The 17,670-nt window shown below is 44.7% G+C and overlaps 1 protein-coding gene across 2 annotated transcripts in view; it reads left to right on the top strand.

The window, feature by feature from the left end:
• OLA1 (Obg like ATPase 1) overlaps positions 1 to 17,670 on the top strand; it is a 206,541-nt gene that overhangs the window by 98,820 nt on the left and 90,051 nt on the right. For both annotated transcript variants that reach the window (XM_077272663.1, XM_077272662.1), the window contains one exon: positions 17,164 to 17,244. In XM_077272663.1, coding sequence (XP_077128778.1) covers positions 17,164 to 17,244 — 81 coding nt within the window. The remainder of the gene's footprint in view (positions 1 to 17,163; positions 17,245 to 17,670) is intronic.

Below are 17,670 nucleotides of genomic sequence, written 5' to 3' on the forward strand. Positions count from 1 at the left end.
TGTTAAAGACTAAACTTCAGACAGAAAGGTCCACAAACAAACAGCAACTGAAAACCACTTCAGTGAAGGCCTGGCAGAGCATCAAAAAGGAGGAAACTCCTTGTCCATGAGTTCAAGACTTTAGGCAGTCATTGCTAACAAAGGGTTTTCAACCAAGTATTAAAAATGAACATTTTATTTACAATTATTGAATCTGTCCAATTACTTTTGGTCCCTTTAAAAACAGGGTGGCACATGTTAAGGAGCTGAAACTCCTACACCCTTCATCCAATTTTAATGTGGATACCCTCAAATGAAAGCTGAAAGTCTGAACTTCAACTGCATCTGAATTGTTTTGCTTAAAATTAATTGTGGTAATGTCTATGACCAAAATTAGAAAAATGTTGTCTCTGTCCAAATATATATGGACCTAACTGTGTGTATGTATATATATATATATATATATATATATATATATATATATATATATATATATATATATATATACACATATATACACACACTGTATATACACACACTGTATATACGTTTTCGAATGTTTATGCACTTGTAGTTAAATACCGTGTGATGAATGTGTGTGTGTGTATATATATATATATATATATATATATATATATACTAGCTATTGAACCCGTTCTATGCCCGGGTGGCGAGCATTTATATTGGTATATGGTCTCCATCCTGGTATGTGCTGCTCCCATCTTGCTCTCCCATCCTGTCATGTGCTGCTCCATCCTGCATCCCCATCCTGTCATGTGCTCCCATCCTGCGCCCCCATCCTATCATGTGCTGCTCCATCCTGCGCCCCCATCAGTGCGGGCGGCTGTGCTGAGTGCGGGCGGCTGTGCTGAGTGCGGGCGGCTGTGCTGAGTGCGGGCGGCTGTATGTGGCTGTGCTGGGTGCGGGCGGCTGCGCTGGGTTCGGGCGGCTGGGCGTGGCTGTGCTGGGTTCGGGCGCTGTGCGTGGCTTTGCTGGGTGCGGGCGCTGTGCGTGGCTGTGTTGGGTGCGGGCGTTGTGCGTGGCTGTGCTGGGTGCGGGCGGCTGTGCGTGGCGGTGCTGAGTGCGGGCGGCTGCGTGGCGGTGCTGAGTGCGGGCGGCTGTGCGTGGCGGTGCTGAGTGCGGGCGGCTGTGCGTAGTTGTGGGCGGCTGTGCGTGGCGGTACTGAGTGCAGGCGGCTGTGCGTGGCTGCGGGCGGCTGTGCTAGGTGCGGTGGCTGTGCTGGGTGCGGCGGCTGTGCGGTGGCTGTGCTGGGTGCGGTGGCTGTGCTGGGTGCGGTGGCTGTGCTGGGTGCGGTGGCTGTGCTGGGTGCGGTGGCTGTGCTGGGTGCGGTGGCTGTGCTGGGTGCGGTGGCTGTGCTGGGTGCGGTGGCTGTGCTGGGTGCGGTGGCTATGCTGCTCCATCCTGCGCCCCCATCCTGTCATGTGCTGCTCCACCCTATCATGTGCTGCTCCATCCTGCGCCCCCATCAGTGCGGGCGGCTGTGCTAAGTGCGGGCGGCTGTATGTGGGCGGCTGTGCGTGGGGGTGCTGAGTGTGGGCAGCTGTGCGTGGCGGTGCTGAGTGCGGGCGGCTGTGCGTGGCTGTGCTGAGTGCGGGCGGCTGTGCGTGGCTGTGCTCGATGTGGGCGGCTGTGCTGGGTGCGGCGGCTGTGCTGGGTGCGGCGGCTGTGCTGGATGCGGTGGCTGTGCGTGGCTATGCTGGGTGCGGCGGCTGTATGTGGCTGTGCTGTGCGTGGGCGGCTGTGCGTGGCGGTGCTGAGTGCGGGCGGCTGTGCGTGGCGGTGCTGAGTGCAGGCGGCTGTGCGTGGCTGTGGGTGGCTGTGCTGGGTGTGGGCGGCTGTGCGTGGCGGTGCTGAGTGCAGGCGGCTGTGCGTGGCTGTGGGTGGCTGTGCGTGGCTGTGCTGGGTGCGGCGGCTGTGCTGGGTGCGGCGGCTGTGCGTGGCTGTGCTGAGTGCAGGCGGCTGTGCGTGGCTGTGCTGAGTGCAGGCGGCTGTGCTGGGTGCGGGTGGCTGTGCGTGGCGGTGGGTGGGTGTGCGTGGCTGTGCTGGGTGCGGCGGCTGTGCGTGGCTGTGCTGGGTGCGGCGGCTGTGCGTGGCTGTGCTGGGTGCGGCGGCTGTGCTGGGTGCGGCGGCTGTGCGTGGCTGTGCTGGGTGCGGCGGCTCAGGCTGTGCTGGGTGCGGCGGCTCAGGCTGTGCTGGGTGCGGCGGCTCAGGCTGTGCTGGGTGCGGCGGCTCAGGCTGTGCTGGGTGCGGCGGCTCAGGCTGTGCTGGGTGCGGCGGCTCAGGCTGTGCTGGGTGCGGTGGCTCAGGCTGTGCTGGGTGCGGTGGCTCAGGCTGTGCGCGGCGGTGCTGGGGGCCTGAGCAGGCGGGGACACCGGCGCGCTGTGGGGGTCAGGTGCCGGAGTCGCCGCTAGCTCAGGCCCCCGGCACTTGCTATAGTTACCTGGGCCTGATCCTGCGCTGCGCGCCGGTCTGTCTTCCGGGTCCTCTGGCTGTGACTGTTCAGTCAGAGGGCTGCGCGCATTAAGCGCGTCATCGCGCCCTCTGAACTGTGAACGTCACAGGCAGAGGATGTGGACCGGAGGTCGGAGGAGCAGCGCGCAACGGAGGAACGGGACAGGTAAATATATCATACTTACCCTCCTGGCGGTCCCTGCTTCTCCGTTGGAGATCGCGGTGTGCATTCAGTGTTTACGCATACCGCGATCTCCTGGGAGCGTCGCTCTGTGGGGTCTAGACTGCGCCGGCGCGTGCGCTTGCGCAGTCTATAGAGGCTTCGGACAGAGTGACGCTCCCAGCGTTATGTTATAGAGATATATATATATATATATATATATATATATATATATATACACACATAATCTCATGGAAAGCTATATATTTATATTACGTGTATATATACTCATACATATATATACAGTATATTTATGTATTAAAGAAATAGAGATAAAGACACCGAAGATGCATGTGGGCTCACATGCTTTTGATCCTTACGGCAAAACTATATATTTACATTTATGTACACACATATTTATATAAAATGTATATATACACGCACATATATACAGTATATATTAATGAAAAAAGACACTGAAAATCCATGTGTTAATATATTTATATATTAAAGAAAAAAAAAAGAGACGATGCATGTGGGCTCGCACGCCTTTTTATCCTTATGGCAAGTTGAAATACAGAAGAAGTTCATTATTCTTTGTGTTTTAACATGATCGCTGGTCAAAGGCCACTTGTACTTAAAGTCATTAGAGAGAAGATGCTTTCTCTGCTTCCAACCTCAGGTCACGGTGATGAGCTAATGGAAGAGCTTCCACAAGTCCTCTCTCAATGTAATGTTCAGATCACTTTTTAAGGTTATCTTGTTGATGCCTCTGATTATTCAATGTCAACTAGGTGAATATTTATAGCCAGTGACATTTAATAGGATGTAAAGTGTTTTTTTTTTTCCTGTATTTCAAAAACTGTTCTTTTTTTTTGGTTATGACAAAGAACATTTTAGTGAATTTGTAAAGTATTTGAAATTCCTTTTTTTTTTTTTTTAAGTTTGAAAACAAAACGGGACTTTCTATTTCTGTTTCCTGTCAGAATTTTTGATCCCACCTTGAACTTTCTGTTGTCCATTGGATAGTGGTATAATTATCTGCCATTTGGGCCCCTATCAGGGAAACGGGAGGTCTTTGTTAATCCTATGTTTATAGGTTAATAAAGAGAGCCTGTTTTATTATTGTACATGCATGTCTATGGGCAGCAGATTGATATATAGGTGTGTGGGGAGCAAATTTAATTTCTAAAAATCCTGGCTTATTCTGGACTTAGGAGTCCAGTAGGCGGTCCTAATCAGTGGTGCAAACTTTCTCTATATGCATTCTTATGTAGGGAAGGCTGTCAGTCACTGACAGGACAGCCTACTGGACTCCTTAGTAGAGATGGGCTGACATCTGGATGTTAGGGTCTGGCAGGTTCGGCTGAACAGTTACAAAAAGTTTGCAACAGGACCTGAACCAGGATACCATTCACTTGAATGGGGAGCCTGAACATCCAGTGTTTGCCACGTTGTCATGGGCATGACAGCGCAGCAAACACCGCAGAGAGCCGTGGTTCCCACACTGTCAGAAAACAGCGGGAACGCTCAGCTATGTTCGGAGGGAGGTATGAAGTTGACCTCCAGTCATTGGTGTCGGCTGATGGGACTACTGCTCCGCTAATAACAGTGAGAGCAGAAGTGGCAGTTCAAATTCACCGTTGTCAAAACTCTCCCAGTGAAATACTGTGGACTCACCTCTGCACAGTGAGACTTTCTCACAGTGCTAGCCTGGATCTCACTAAGGTCACCGCAGTTCATTTGCCATCTGGGAACGCAGCCTCAGTGACCTGCAGTAACCTCGATGACTTCACCACTAGTCACTGAGGCTGCGCTCGCAGCAGTTCAATCACCAGTGGTTCTCAGCCTGGATGGTCGCATCTTGGCACAATCCAGGTTGAAAACTGTTTATCCCCCAGACATGGATTATGGCGTGGGACAGAATGACTGAGAGATGAGGGATATTATTGTCTTTTATTTTAGTTTTATTACAGGAGACGAGGGATTCAGTTGAATTAGGCATTAATTGAGTATAAGGGTATGTGTCCACGTTCAGGATGGCCGGCGGTTTGGACGGAGCGGCCAACCCGCTCCGCCCAAAGCTCCGCCCCCTTCTGTAGACTCGATGATGCCGGATGTGTTCATTGCACACATCCGGCATCATCGCACCCCACACATAGGGCCCTGTGTTTTACCTTGCGGTGGCACAGCGTCGCCGCAAGGTAAACGGACATGCTGCGATCTAAAAAGATGCGCAGCATGTCCCGAATCGCAGGCCGCCGGGTGCGTGTTACCACGCATAGTGGAGATGGGATTTCATAAAATCCCCTCCACTATGCTGTAACATCTGGACGCTGCGTGTTTGACGCTGCGGCTCTACGCAGTGTCAAACACTCAGCGTTTTCTGAACGTGGAAACATAGCCTTACTGTGTTTGTTATTTTTAAATACGAATGGAAAAGTGTGTTTTGTTTTATTTCGAATAAAAGACTTTATTCTGGCTCTGTGTTTATTTACAATACAACTATAGAATTAGTAATGGATAGGTGTCTAATAGACACCCCTCCATTATTAAGCCGTGGGCTTGATGTCACCTGACAATACAAAGGGGACATCAACCCGACAAATATAACCCCACTTGCCACCGCTACAGGCAAGTGGGAAGAGGTGGGCAAAGCACCAGAATTGTTGCATCTAATAGATGCTCCTTTTCTGGGTGGCTGTGGGCTGCTATTTTTAGGCTGGGAGGGGCAAAATCCATGGCCCCTTACCAGCCTGATCAGCCTGAGAATACCAGCCCCCAGCTATTTTTCCAGATATCTTGTGTCGCAGCGTTAAACTGAGTCAGATATGCACGCCTAAGTTGTAGGTATTGAAAGAAGAGGCCATTAAGAAATCCAAACCCTTGGTGTAGTTTGCTAAAGCTTTTAAATGTTCCATTTTCTATTTACTGATCTAAAGTCTGAATTCCCCTTGATTCCCAAACTCCGAAACCAGTCAACTTGTCAAACTCCACCAATTGCTGATTTTGCCATAATGGGGTATCCCTTATCCCCAGCAGTCTCTTCCCCCTGTGTGGGACCTTGTACATCATTGCTACGGTCGGGCTCTGTCTGTGTACTTAGTGCCGACCTCCCTTACGCATATGGGCTGCACCCATTTTTTGTCTTGAAAGACCAGTCTACCATTCTTGCCCATACTGTCATTTTTTTTTCCCACCCATGAAAATGTTGCATCTGTGAAGCTCTAAAATATATCCATGGGTCTGGAATCTTCAAACCTCTCTGGTTTGTCCCTTTGAAGTGGCGCCAGTTTTATTCTTGCATTTCACTTACACCATCTCAGTTCTCTGAACAATGATGGTGCCTTTTGGAATATGGGAGGAGGGATCCAACATGGGGAATTGTGAAGCAAATACAGCAATTATGGCATCAAAATCATTTTAATGAGTCCCCCTACCTATTACAGACAGAGGTCATTTACACCACGCATTTATTTTGGATCTAAATGTATCTAGTAAGGGGTTAATGTTTAACGCTATATAGTCTCTGATATTTGTACTGACCACCACACCGAGATATTTAATCTGTTCCACCACTTGTATCCGAGCTAGTACAATAGTTTCCATATGTGAGAGAGGGTCCAGTGGTAATATAGATGACTTATCCCAATTGATTTTTAGGCTTGATCTCCTTTATATCTGTCATTATTGGGCCAAAAGATGACTATATCAGCAACATACATGTCATTGGCATGCAGACTGTCCTTTTCTATGGTGTTATTACACTTAAAACCAATGAAGTCCTTCGAATCTCTGGGGATATTATCGCTTTATTTCCAGCATTTTTATTACTCATCTGTGTGTTAAGATATAACCGTCTAATGTTCAGAACTGTAGATTTGTTGGGCATAAATACTGTTTGGTCTTCATGGATCACTTCGTTATAATTTTATTTAACCTATTGGTAAGTACTTGGGCAAATATTTTAATAGTTACAGGGAATAGGGTTATTGGACGATACGATTCTGGGTACTCAGGACTTTTTCCACGGTTTCAAAATTGGAACAATAATTGCTTCATTCATAGATGTGGGCAGTCTTCCTACTGATGTGGGCTCCTCCAAAAAACGCAAAAGTTTTGGTAACAATATCTTCCCTTAGTCTTTGCTGAATTCTCCTGGGATACCATCGGACCCCGGAGCTTTTTTATTTTGGAGTTTACGCACTGCCTCCTCTAACTTTTCTGCCGTTAATGGCCTGTCCAAGAGCGTACTACAATCTACGGACAGTCGTGGAAGCTTTATACTGCCGAAGTATAGGGATAGATCATCGTCTTGCGCTGTCGATTTAGACTTGTGTCTTTCTATATAGTATGTCCTTAATGTGGATAAGATATCTGATATTTCCTCTTCTGCTGATATTAGTTTATTTTTATGTGAAGACCCTTGTTGCGCCTTTACTATTGTTGCCAGAAAATGTCCCGTACTTTCCCCCTCAATAAAATATTTTTGATTGGTGAACATACGCCCCTGGGACGCCAACCCCATTAGATGATCCGTCCTGTTCCTCTGAGATGACTCCCACTGGTTACTATTAGTTTCCGATGGATTTTCTATATAGTTAGCCTCTCGCATCATGACCTCTTGCTGCAGTTCCTGTGATTTCTCCCATGTTTTGGATTTTATTTTGATGATTTCTCTTACGCAAATGCACCGAATGAAAGCCTTCATCGCATCCCACACTACAGTCCCCCCGGCTGTTCCCTCATTGTTACCAAACTATTCCAAGATACTAGATGGGAAGGACCCTTGAATGACCTACAGGCAATAAGGATGTAGACGCCAAATTGGCCTTCCCAAGAGCCCGCCCTCCCCTCCCCTCCCCCACCTTTAACCGTGGTGAGTAATCAGATATATTCCTAGGTAGGAATTCTATAGATTTAATAAAAGCCAAAATGCTACCATTACCTACAGCCAAATCTAAATTGACGTTTTTTTTTTTTTTGTTTGTTTTTATCAGCCATAGCGCTGCCATTGCCTAGCCAGTTGCCTCTTGCCGACTCTATGCCCTAGACTCTAGAGCCTGCGAGCACAGCTCTGAAGTTGGCTAGATCCCATTATCTGACCAGGTTCAGTCCCCCTGTGCAAAACTGCCTCTGCTTGCAGCCTGGGAGGCAGCACAGTTTAGACCAGCAGCATGACCATGCTCTCATCCCAACTGTCAATCTTCAGGAGCACACAGTTCCCCCATCAAGCGGATAGTCAGGAGGCAAGGGAGCGTTGCGCTCCTGAGGGAGGATAGAAGATGCAACAAACCCTGGCACCACTCATTTCCTAATCAGGAGGTGAGCTGCATTGATGACGTTGGAACGTCCTCATATCTTCTGGAATGTTCACAACCTGCAAATATCGAGGTCCAACATCGTAACAGGAGAAAAAATGATGTCATGGTTTTTTATACGGTACTTAAAATGTATACTGTGATGCTGGGAGATTGCATATTCAGATGTGTCAATTATGGTGTTTTCATATACTGCAAAAAAAAGTTTTTTGAAACCAGCTCACCGTTGCAACTCAAGGCATGTAGGAGCAGGGAGCTCTATAATGACCAAACGTATATCCAAAAAGATAAGGGTAAATTCCAGCTCCTTAAAAAGCAAGACTTAATTGAAGAAACATAAAATTGGATTCCATGTGGCAGAATAAAATAGCAACTCGTGGCAAACACATTCTGGCATTCTTTGAACACAGACAAAAACCGCCGGAGTGCGTTCGAAACACGTTGCCATTTTATCCTGCCAGATGGAATCCAATTTTATCTTTCTTCAATAAAGTCTTGCTTTTTAAGGAGCTGGAATTTACTTTTCTCTTTTTGGACAGTGTTTTCATGGCCACTTTGTAGAATCGCAAATTATAAGAAATTGACAAGTCAACGATGCTCAAAGGAGACAATTCCCTGGTTTTTCATTAGTTTTGGTCAAAATAAGAAAAGTGCAGGGCTAGCATAAAAACATAAAACATCCAAAAAATGTTTGTGCTACTATGCGTTTGTGACTATTTTGTTTTCTTAAATATTTTGCTGAACTTCTCTCAAGCAGTCTTGTACTCTTTAAGTTGTTTTTTTTTATATATTCAATCGGTAATAGATTGGTCCATTTTTCTCCCTGCCTTAAGCTGTCCATGCACATGAGATATCTGCCAAGCGAATGTTTTGGCTGACAGCTATCTCCCAAGTGTCTCATACATATGAATACTTGGTTCAAATGAGTGTCCGGGAGTTTTTGAAAAAGAGGAGAAAGCTGCTGCCAGACACTTCTGACACGAGCTTACTATCCATGAAAATAAAAAGGGTGGGCCATATAAATCCCAAGAGCCCAATCCTTCTCTTTCCCGCAACATCTGTTGGGTGGTTGTGAGTCAGGAGAACCCCACACTTATCAGATGGCCATTCACTCTCCCCAAATTAGGCTGGTTCTGCCAGGCTTCATCTAATGTCTATAGCGGTCTTTACTCTTCTATGGGCTGTGATTGGTTCTCAGTCACACATAGAATAAGGATCTCCTCTTTCTTAGACTTCTTCATAACTCTCGTACCGGTAAGCCAATATCTTGTAGGACATGTCACAGTCCCAAATAAAAAATGGCGCATGTCCTTCCTAAATGTGCTGCACATCACGTACACCAATATCACTTTTTGAGTACATTTCATGTAATAAAGTTTCCCAAGGCCTCAGAAATGGCACTGGAATCAAGAGTGTTGGCTTCTTATTTACCTTGGTCAGCAATTGGGAGGCTTGACATATGCCCGCTTGATATTGGAAATGCTCCTACTGAATAATTTGAGCGGTTCCTACCATGGATAGATATGTAGACTCCCTTTAATTCTGTTCCCACCCAGCATTTTTGCTGCTTTTCTTTTTTCTGCAACCAAAACCTGTCCCCTTGGCACTAAAAACACAGCGTTCAAAAACGTACATTTTTCGCTGTAATTTTGCTGTGTTTTTAACAAACGTGTTCGTGATGTTTCTGAAATCTCATAGCTTTTGCTGGTACTGTAAAAAGCAGCTTTTTAAGATGCATAAAAAACCGCAGCAAAACGACGCTGAATGTGAACATGGTATGATGGTTAAAAAAAAAATCTGCCCTAATTGTCAGTTTTGCACAGTGTCACAGGCTTTCAATGCAACTACAAGAACATATTTGCACAGATTGGTTTTCTGCATTTTTTTCCCATAGGGTAACAGTGATTTGATGAAGTGGTACTGTGATATTGTCACATGTCTGTACCTAATAGTCCGAAGTAGAGGAAATCTTTTTCATAAGGGTTTCTCCACGTAGATTTCGGCTCCTATTTCATACTGAAATTCACAAGATTTCTGCCCACAAAACCACCCCTTGTTAATTTCAGTGGGAAATCCATTTTTAAAGTTTTTGCAAAGGAAACAAGTGATTTATGATATATTGAAGTTGCGCCGACACATGCAGCTTAACTTTATGGAATGGAAACAATCTGCGTGCGGAACCACTATGTGTCAGCAGGCAAATCTGCAGCAGAATTCTGGGGGTCCGCCACAGAGCGAATCCCCTTGAAAATCAATTTTAGATTTTTTTCCAAGTGAAAAATGTGTTGTCTGAACATACCCTTAAAGGGGTTGTCCAGTTAAAACAAGCTGTCACCCATCTGCAGGATGAGTGGTAACTTTCAGATTGTGAGAATCCAATCTCTGGGACCCGCACCGATCGGCAGATCGAGGATCTCAAATCCCTGTTACAAACTAGAGCAGCAGGTCGGACACCAGACCGCCATTTCGTTCATTCCCTATGGGGAGCTACGTTCAGCCTTTTCCCATGGGGGAATGAATGGAGCAGCGCGCGAGCGCGCACTCTGCCCCTTCATTCTAAGGCTACGTTCACATTTGCGTTGTGCGCCGCAGCGTCGGCGCCGCAACGCACAAAGCAAACAAAAACGCAGCAAAACGCATGCACAACGCTGCGTTTTGCGCCGCATGTGTCCTTTTTTTTTGATTGATTTTGGACGCAGCAAAAATGCAACTTGCTGCGTCCAATGCGCCCGGATGCGTGCGCCGCAGGGACGCATGCGGCGCAAAACGCAAGTGCGACGCATGTCCATGCGCCCCCATGTTAAATATAGGGGCGCATGACGCATGTGGCGACGCTGCGGCGCCCGACGCTGCGGCGCCGACCGCAAATGTGAACGTAGACTAACAGAGAACAATAGTTCCCATCCTGTTAATCGGTGCGGGTCCTAGCGGTCGAACCTCCACCAATCGGCAAGTTGTCACCTATTCTGTGCATAGGATATAGCTTATTCTCAACCCAGACAGCCCCTTTAATCTAATGCTCACTTATCTAGTACACGTCAGCTACACGTAAGACATGATCATTAGGCCTCTTTGCCGTTTTTCCCCCCCTCCCCCACAATTAGGGAAGAAGCGCAATGCTTTTTGACGCTGTATTGTAAAATCATGATTGCCTGTAAAAAAAAAAATAATAATAATAATTAAAAAAAAGCATTGCATCTGCAACGTGTGAACAATCCTTAATGGGGATGTTAAAGTAATGAAATATATTTTAAGCACTAATGACTTAACCTGCCATGTGCTGGTTACAAATTGATTCCAGTTTTTTTCTAGCAGCAAATGTTGACATATTTCCGTGCATGTGACTTTTTTATTTTTTTTATTTTTTGTTTAGTTTTTCTTTTCTTCCCCTTCGTATGTGAAGTCTTGTTGCATGTCTGCACATAAGCTGCTCCCGGCCACTCATCGCAGTAACCAGCTGGGCCATTTCACCTGCTGAAGCTATTAAAGAGGACTCTCGCCATAGATTAATCCCCTGCGACATTAGGGTTTTTTTTTTTTCCCTTCCTAGCACTGACAACCGGAGTAGGCATTCAGAGTTTGCAGGTGGCCAGTGTGACGCACATAATTGCCTACAATTTTAGGCAATGAATAAAAAATGGTCTACATTACTTGTCAAAGGTTGTATATGCAGTGCCAAGGGAGATCTATGGGAAGCCTTTTAGGGTTTAAAGAACATTTAATAGCCGGGCTGCACAGTGCTTTTTTAATCATAATGCATTTGTAATATAGCACTTTGATCTTCTCCTCGTAGGAAACGGTGTTACATTAGCCACTTTTAAAACATTTTTGCGAGTGAAAATTTGCAACGGCGAGAGTAAAAAGTGATTATTCTTTTAGGTAGAACGTGTTGGATTTCATTAAAAAAGTTTTAGCAATCCCCCTTACTTGTTAAAATCCGTGGGGAGCCCCCGTTCCCGGGGTGTAGCAAATTAGCTATGCTATTGGAACTTTTCTTTTATTCTGCGTTTTTTTTTTTTTTCATCTTTTTTTCTGATGTGGCAGAAGGCAAAATCTTCAGTAAGAAAAAAAAAATAGTATTTATAGAATACACATATTTTTTTTGTATATTTTAGAATAAATCCATAATTTTTTTAAATTTTTTTATTTGTGCCGTTTGATCCCCCCCCCCCAATATAGTAGAACATTTAGATTATGATTTATCCATAAACAAAGCTCACCTCCGCTCTTTAAAATATGCATTTTTTTTTTCTTAGGGGGCAAGCTTGACCCCTCGGAGCAGACTTTTTGATTAACACCTGCTTGTTCCGAGGACCTAACCACATGCGGCTTTGAGATATACAACGGCAAAACTGATCAGGGAAGGCTCGGAGGGATCACTTTGTGTCACTTGCTGTTTGCAGTTTCCATTTCACAGACGATTAATCTTTTTGTGAAGAAAGGCCACTGAAACAAAGCACATTGGGCTTTTCCTGCAGTTACTACTCCTGAATGCACACTAGCCTACGAGCTAGAAAGCCTTTAGGTTTCCTGCCGAGAAAGATGTTCCGAGCCTGAATGCAGCTGGTTTGGGGTCAGCAGAGCAAACCTCTTGCCATTGTGTAATGGAGGCATTGGCACGGCTCGGTATTTACAGGCGGGGTGGCGGAAGGAGGCAGGCAAACAATTTTTGGCAAAAAAAAAAAAGTAGAGGTGGGGGTGCAGCTTATATAAAGGGATGCTTGGCACAGCGGCTATCATTTCCGAGCTCTCCCCTTGCCAACAATCATCTCTGTATCTCTTGCTTTGGCTTTTGATTGAAGGTCTCCCTTCATTGTCCACATTCTCGTTGCCGTCTGTGTTAATAGGTGTTTGTTTATTGCTTGCAGGACTCTTTGAAGCATGCCACCTCGCCATCGCAGCCATTTAGGATTTTGTGTAACACTGCCCACCTTATTGTGCGCTGGAACCGTCCTCAACGGCCATTTTTCTGATTCTGGTTTTCACGATAATAATTAGGATACAGGAAAACCTTTCTCACATTTTTTATTATGCTTTATTTATTGTCTTTGTCTTTGTTTTTTTTTTTTTTTTTTTAGTTTACTCCACCAAAAAATTCACGTCAAGTCCCCCGGACCTTCCTAGCTGCCACCATTACATTACTGAGCATCTCCGCAAGATAAATAGACATGCTGCAGTCTATAAAGACGCGCCGCATGTGCGTATACGCAGGTTTGCCACCTGCGTCTTTGTACGCATAGTGGAGATGGGATTTCATAAAATCCCCTCCACTAGGATGTAACATCTGGCCGCTGCGGATTGGACGTCCATTCCGATGCAAATACACCACGTGGAAACATACCCTTATAAATACTGTGCTTCTGTCCGTCCATAATAGTTAGGCAGATTTGGTAATCGGTAGAGATGGGCGAACCCAAACAGTAAAGTTTAGAGTCCGTACCGTACACCTACTGCTCGGGCATTGACCCCTCACACTGACGTCTCCAGGAAGTCCGTGTTACTGTTCAGGTTCGGCACACCAAACATCAGGTGTTTCCCACACTGTCATCTGCATGACAGCGCGAGAAACACCGGCGGCTCTAGTCTGCCGTAAGATTATTACCGTCGGTCAGACTCCTCTCCATTACAAACTGCTGGGCTTAATGTCCCTTGAATATGCAAAGGTGACATCAACCCCACAAATATGAACCCCAGTTGCCATCGCCATAGGGCAAGTGGGAAGAGCCGGGCAAAGCTCCAAAATGGGCGCATGTGTTAGATGTACCTTTTTGGGGGGCGGCTGCGGGCTGCTATTTCTAGGCGGGAGGGGGGCGCAATATCCATGGCCCCTTACTAGCCTGAGAATACCAGCCCCCCCAGCTTCCTTCTTTAGTTTGGCTGGTTGTCAAAAATGGGGGCACCCCACACTGTTGTTTTTTTTATTATTATTTATTTAAATGTAAAAAAAAAAAAAAAAAAAACAGTGTGGGGACCACTCTATTGTTGATAATCAGCTATGATTAAGCTGACAGCTGAGGGTTGCAGCCTTCAGATGTCAGTTTTGCCATGATAGTTATCAAAAGTAGAAGGACCCAACGTCATTTTTTTTTTAATTTATTTATAGCGCAGACGGTGGTTCGTGAATGCTCCCATAAGCTACCCCTACTCTCTCTGTAAAAGCTTCAACAGGTGTAGGCTGATGGGAGTAGTACTCTCTCATCAGCAGACGCCTCTGTGACCTGAGGTACATTTTTTTTTCTTCGGTCACAGCTGCTGGCTCATGCTGTCATCTGACAGCGTGGGAACCGCAGCTCTCTGACCAGCGGTAATGATCTTACTGCCGATCAGAGGCAGTGTCATTCAGATGACAGCGTGGCTAACAACAGATGTTAAGGTCCCCCATTCATCTGAATGGCATTTGGGTTTGGCTACTGTTCTGGTACCCGAACTAAACTTTTTTTTAACTGTTATGTTGGCCATTTACTTCCAGGGGTTCGCCCATTAGTACTAATCAGAATAGATGGGTAATAAGTCCTCTGAAACGTTTTTCAAGAATAAAAACAGAAGCTCTGTTCCCTTTGTCTTTGGTTTGCATTTGCCCCAAACATAAAGGACGTAAATTTCAAGTTATTAAATTGCTTTAATTAGACGGCATGAAAGTAAGCAAGTTTGCAAATGACTTGCTTTTTCATACTGCTGTCATTCTACCTCAATGACCACTTGTATATTACATAGTGTACAAATGATTTCCATGGAGCTTGGCCACTAGTGCCTGCCCAAACCATGGCCGAGAGTGCTCAGAAGTTACCTTCCAGAAGAGGGGATAACTCCTAACATCCCTGACACTTCTCTCTAAGCCATTAATTTTTGTACAGCAGTTAGTCGCTCATTTCCTTCCTCTCAGCTCCTGAAAGGTTGCTGTTATAACTCTTACAAAATCTCCACCCTAGATCCGACGAGGGCAGCCACATTAAGATGGCCGTCGACCACCATGCAGCATATCCACCCTGCAGCATTGACTTCTCCCAGATCAAGCCTCCTTCCTAATCACTGCTCGCTTTCCTGAGCCATGTGCTTGTTTAAATGCCATGTTAGCTCTGTTTTTAATACAGTTATAAGAGTGTGGGCTCCAAAACAAACCACTGATGGCTGAATGTATTACAGCAGAACTTGTGCTGCACTTTATAGTTCTACTAATGCTGCAATTTTAGGTATTTCTCCAAGAAAATTGCCATTACACATGTTTTGTTATACTCATGTTTATTTGCTTTGTATTTGAACGACAGAAAAAAAAAACACAGAAAAAAAGGCAAATTGGACTTAATTTCACACAAAACCCCAAACATGGGCCTGACAAAATTGTTGGCACCTTTCCAAAAATTTGGGTAAACAGCTCTGTTTTAAGCATTTGATGCATGTCCCAAGTTTCCTTTGGCAAGTAACAGGTGTGAGCAATTTGAAAATCACACCTGAAACCAGATACAAAGGGAATAAGTTGACTCAATCTCTGCATTGTGTGTCTGTGTGTGCCACACTATGCATGGAAAACAGAAAGAGGAGAAGAGAACTGTCTGAGGACTTGAGAACCAAAATTGTTAAAAAATATCAACAATCTCAAGGTAACAAGTCCATCTCCAGAGATCTTGATGTTTTTGTCTACAGTGCACAACAGAATCAAGAAGCCTTTACATCCCATGACACTGTAGCTAATCTCCCAGGGCGTGAACGGCAGAGAAAAATTGATGAAAGGTTGCAATTCAGGTTGGTCCAGATGGTGACATTTTAATGAAATGCTATGGCAGGAGGCCACGGAGGATCCCACTGCTGACACTGAAACATAAAAAAAAAGCTAGACTGCAGTTTGCCAAAATGTACGTGACTAAGCCAAAATCCTTCTGGGAAAGCGTCTTGTGGACAGATAAGACAGAGATAAAACTCTTCAGTAAAGTACATCATTTTACTGTTTACTGAAAACTGAATGAGCACATCATTTTACTGTTTACTGAAAACTGAATGAGGCCTACAAAGAAAAGAACACCATACCTACAGTCAAAGGTGGTGGAGGTTCAAAGATGTTTTGGGGTTGTATTGCTGCCTATGGCACTGGGTGCCTTGACTGTGTGCAAGACATTATGAAATCTGAAGATTATCAATGGATTTTGGGTCGCAATATAGTGCCCAGTGTCAGAAAACTGGGTTTGTGTCCTAGGTCTTGGGTCTTCCAGCAGGACAACGATCCCAAATATACTTCCAAAATGCACCCAGAAATGGATGGAAACAAAGTGCAAATAATTTCTGAATTGGCCATCAATGAGTCTGGATCTAAATCACATTGAACACCTGTGGAGGGATCTTAAAATTGCTGTTGGGAGAAGGCGCCTTCAAATAGGAGACCTGGAGCAGAGTACAAAAGAAGAGTGGTCCGAAATCCCACCAGAGAGGTGTAAGAAGCTTGTTGATGGTTATAGCAAGCGACTGATAGCAATTATTTATTCCAAAGAGTGTGCAACCAAATATTTAGTTGAGGATGCCAACAATTTTGACCGGCCAATTTTTGAGGTTTTGTGTGAATTTTTTTCTTTTTATGTGGTGTTCCAAAGCACACAAAGGAAATAAACGTGTACAACAAAACATGAGTAATTGCAATCATTTTGTGGGAGAAATACTTCATGTTCTGGAAAAGCTTCAAGGGTGCCATCACTTTTGGCCATAACTGTATATACGGTAAGTATTTTTAGTCCATCGTAGCCCACGGACACATCTGACATGTAGATCAGTTTCCCGGCTTATACCCCAAACATGGTATAAAGCTATTTTCAGAAATAGCTGAAAAAATGTGATGACAAACAAATAAATGTTCTAAGGATTATTGTCCATACATTGATGCAGTTTGGTGAGATAAATGTCCAATCTTTTTAAATGTTATTATTTTTTTAACCTCCTTTTCCATTACCATTATTATTTAATACAACAACTTTGATGCTTTTGGGTTATCCGGTCCTTTCAATTACATTGGATTGTAAGCTGAACGTTCCCAGAAAATCTGAAAAGTTACAAGTTTTTCTTCCGCAGAAGATCTATAGTTTTTTTTTCTTCTTTTTCTGCTTCATTTCTATGGGCAGAGTAAATACTTGACCAAGCAATAACTTTTTGAGATAAATGATTGTGTCTGTGGTTTCATGCTGAGATTCCAGCTTGTCATTCATTTTAATGATTTTGTTTTTCTTTTTTTCCTCTATTAATTTTCCTTAGGACATAATGTGTAAAGTCAAATCCTGGGTAGTAGAAGAAAAGAATCATGTCCGCTACTACCATGACTGGAATGACAAGGAGGTACAGTATCCGTTTTTAGTATTACGTTGATGTTTATTATTATTGTGAGAAGCGCTCATTTTGTTTCTTGGCCACACAAATAGTGATGAGCGACTGTGCTGGGATAAGGTGTTATCTGAGCATGCTCATGTGCTTATACAGTATCTTTGGCGTGCTCGAATAATAGATCATACTTTGACTTAGGCAGCGATGCCATATATTTTTTTTATTTTATTTTTTATACAAAGAAAAGAGGGGAAATAGTATATAGCTAAAGCAAAGATTGCAGCCATTGGTGCATGTAGATGGGGGGAGGAGCAGTGGGGAGAGGCTCCTGCTGCAGCCAGTTGTCTTACAGTCAGGATAGTGAGCAGGAGGAGGATTACAGCTGATCACCTGGAACACAGAGATGATATTCTTCTGTATACATTTCTCAGTTTGACATAG

The sequence above is a fragment of the Ranitomeya variabilis genome, chromosome 7 (genome assembly GCF_051348905.1).
Source record: "Ranitomeya variabilis isolate aRanVar5 chromosome 7, aRanVar5.hap1, whole genome shotgun sequence".
NCBI lineage: Eukaryota > Metazoa > Chordata > Amphibia > Anura > Dendrobatidae > Ranitomeya > Ranitomeya variabilis.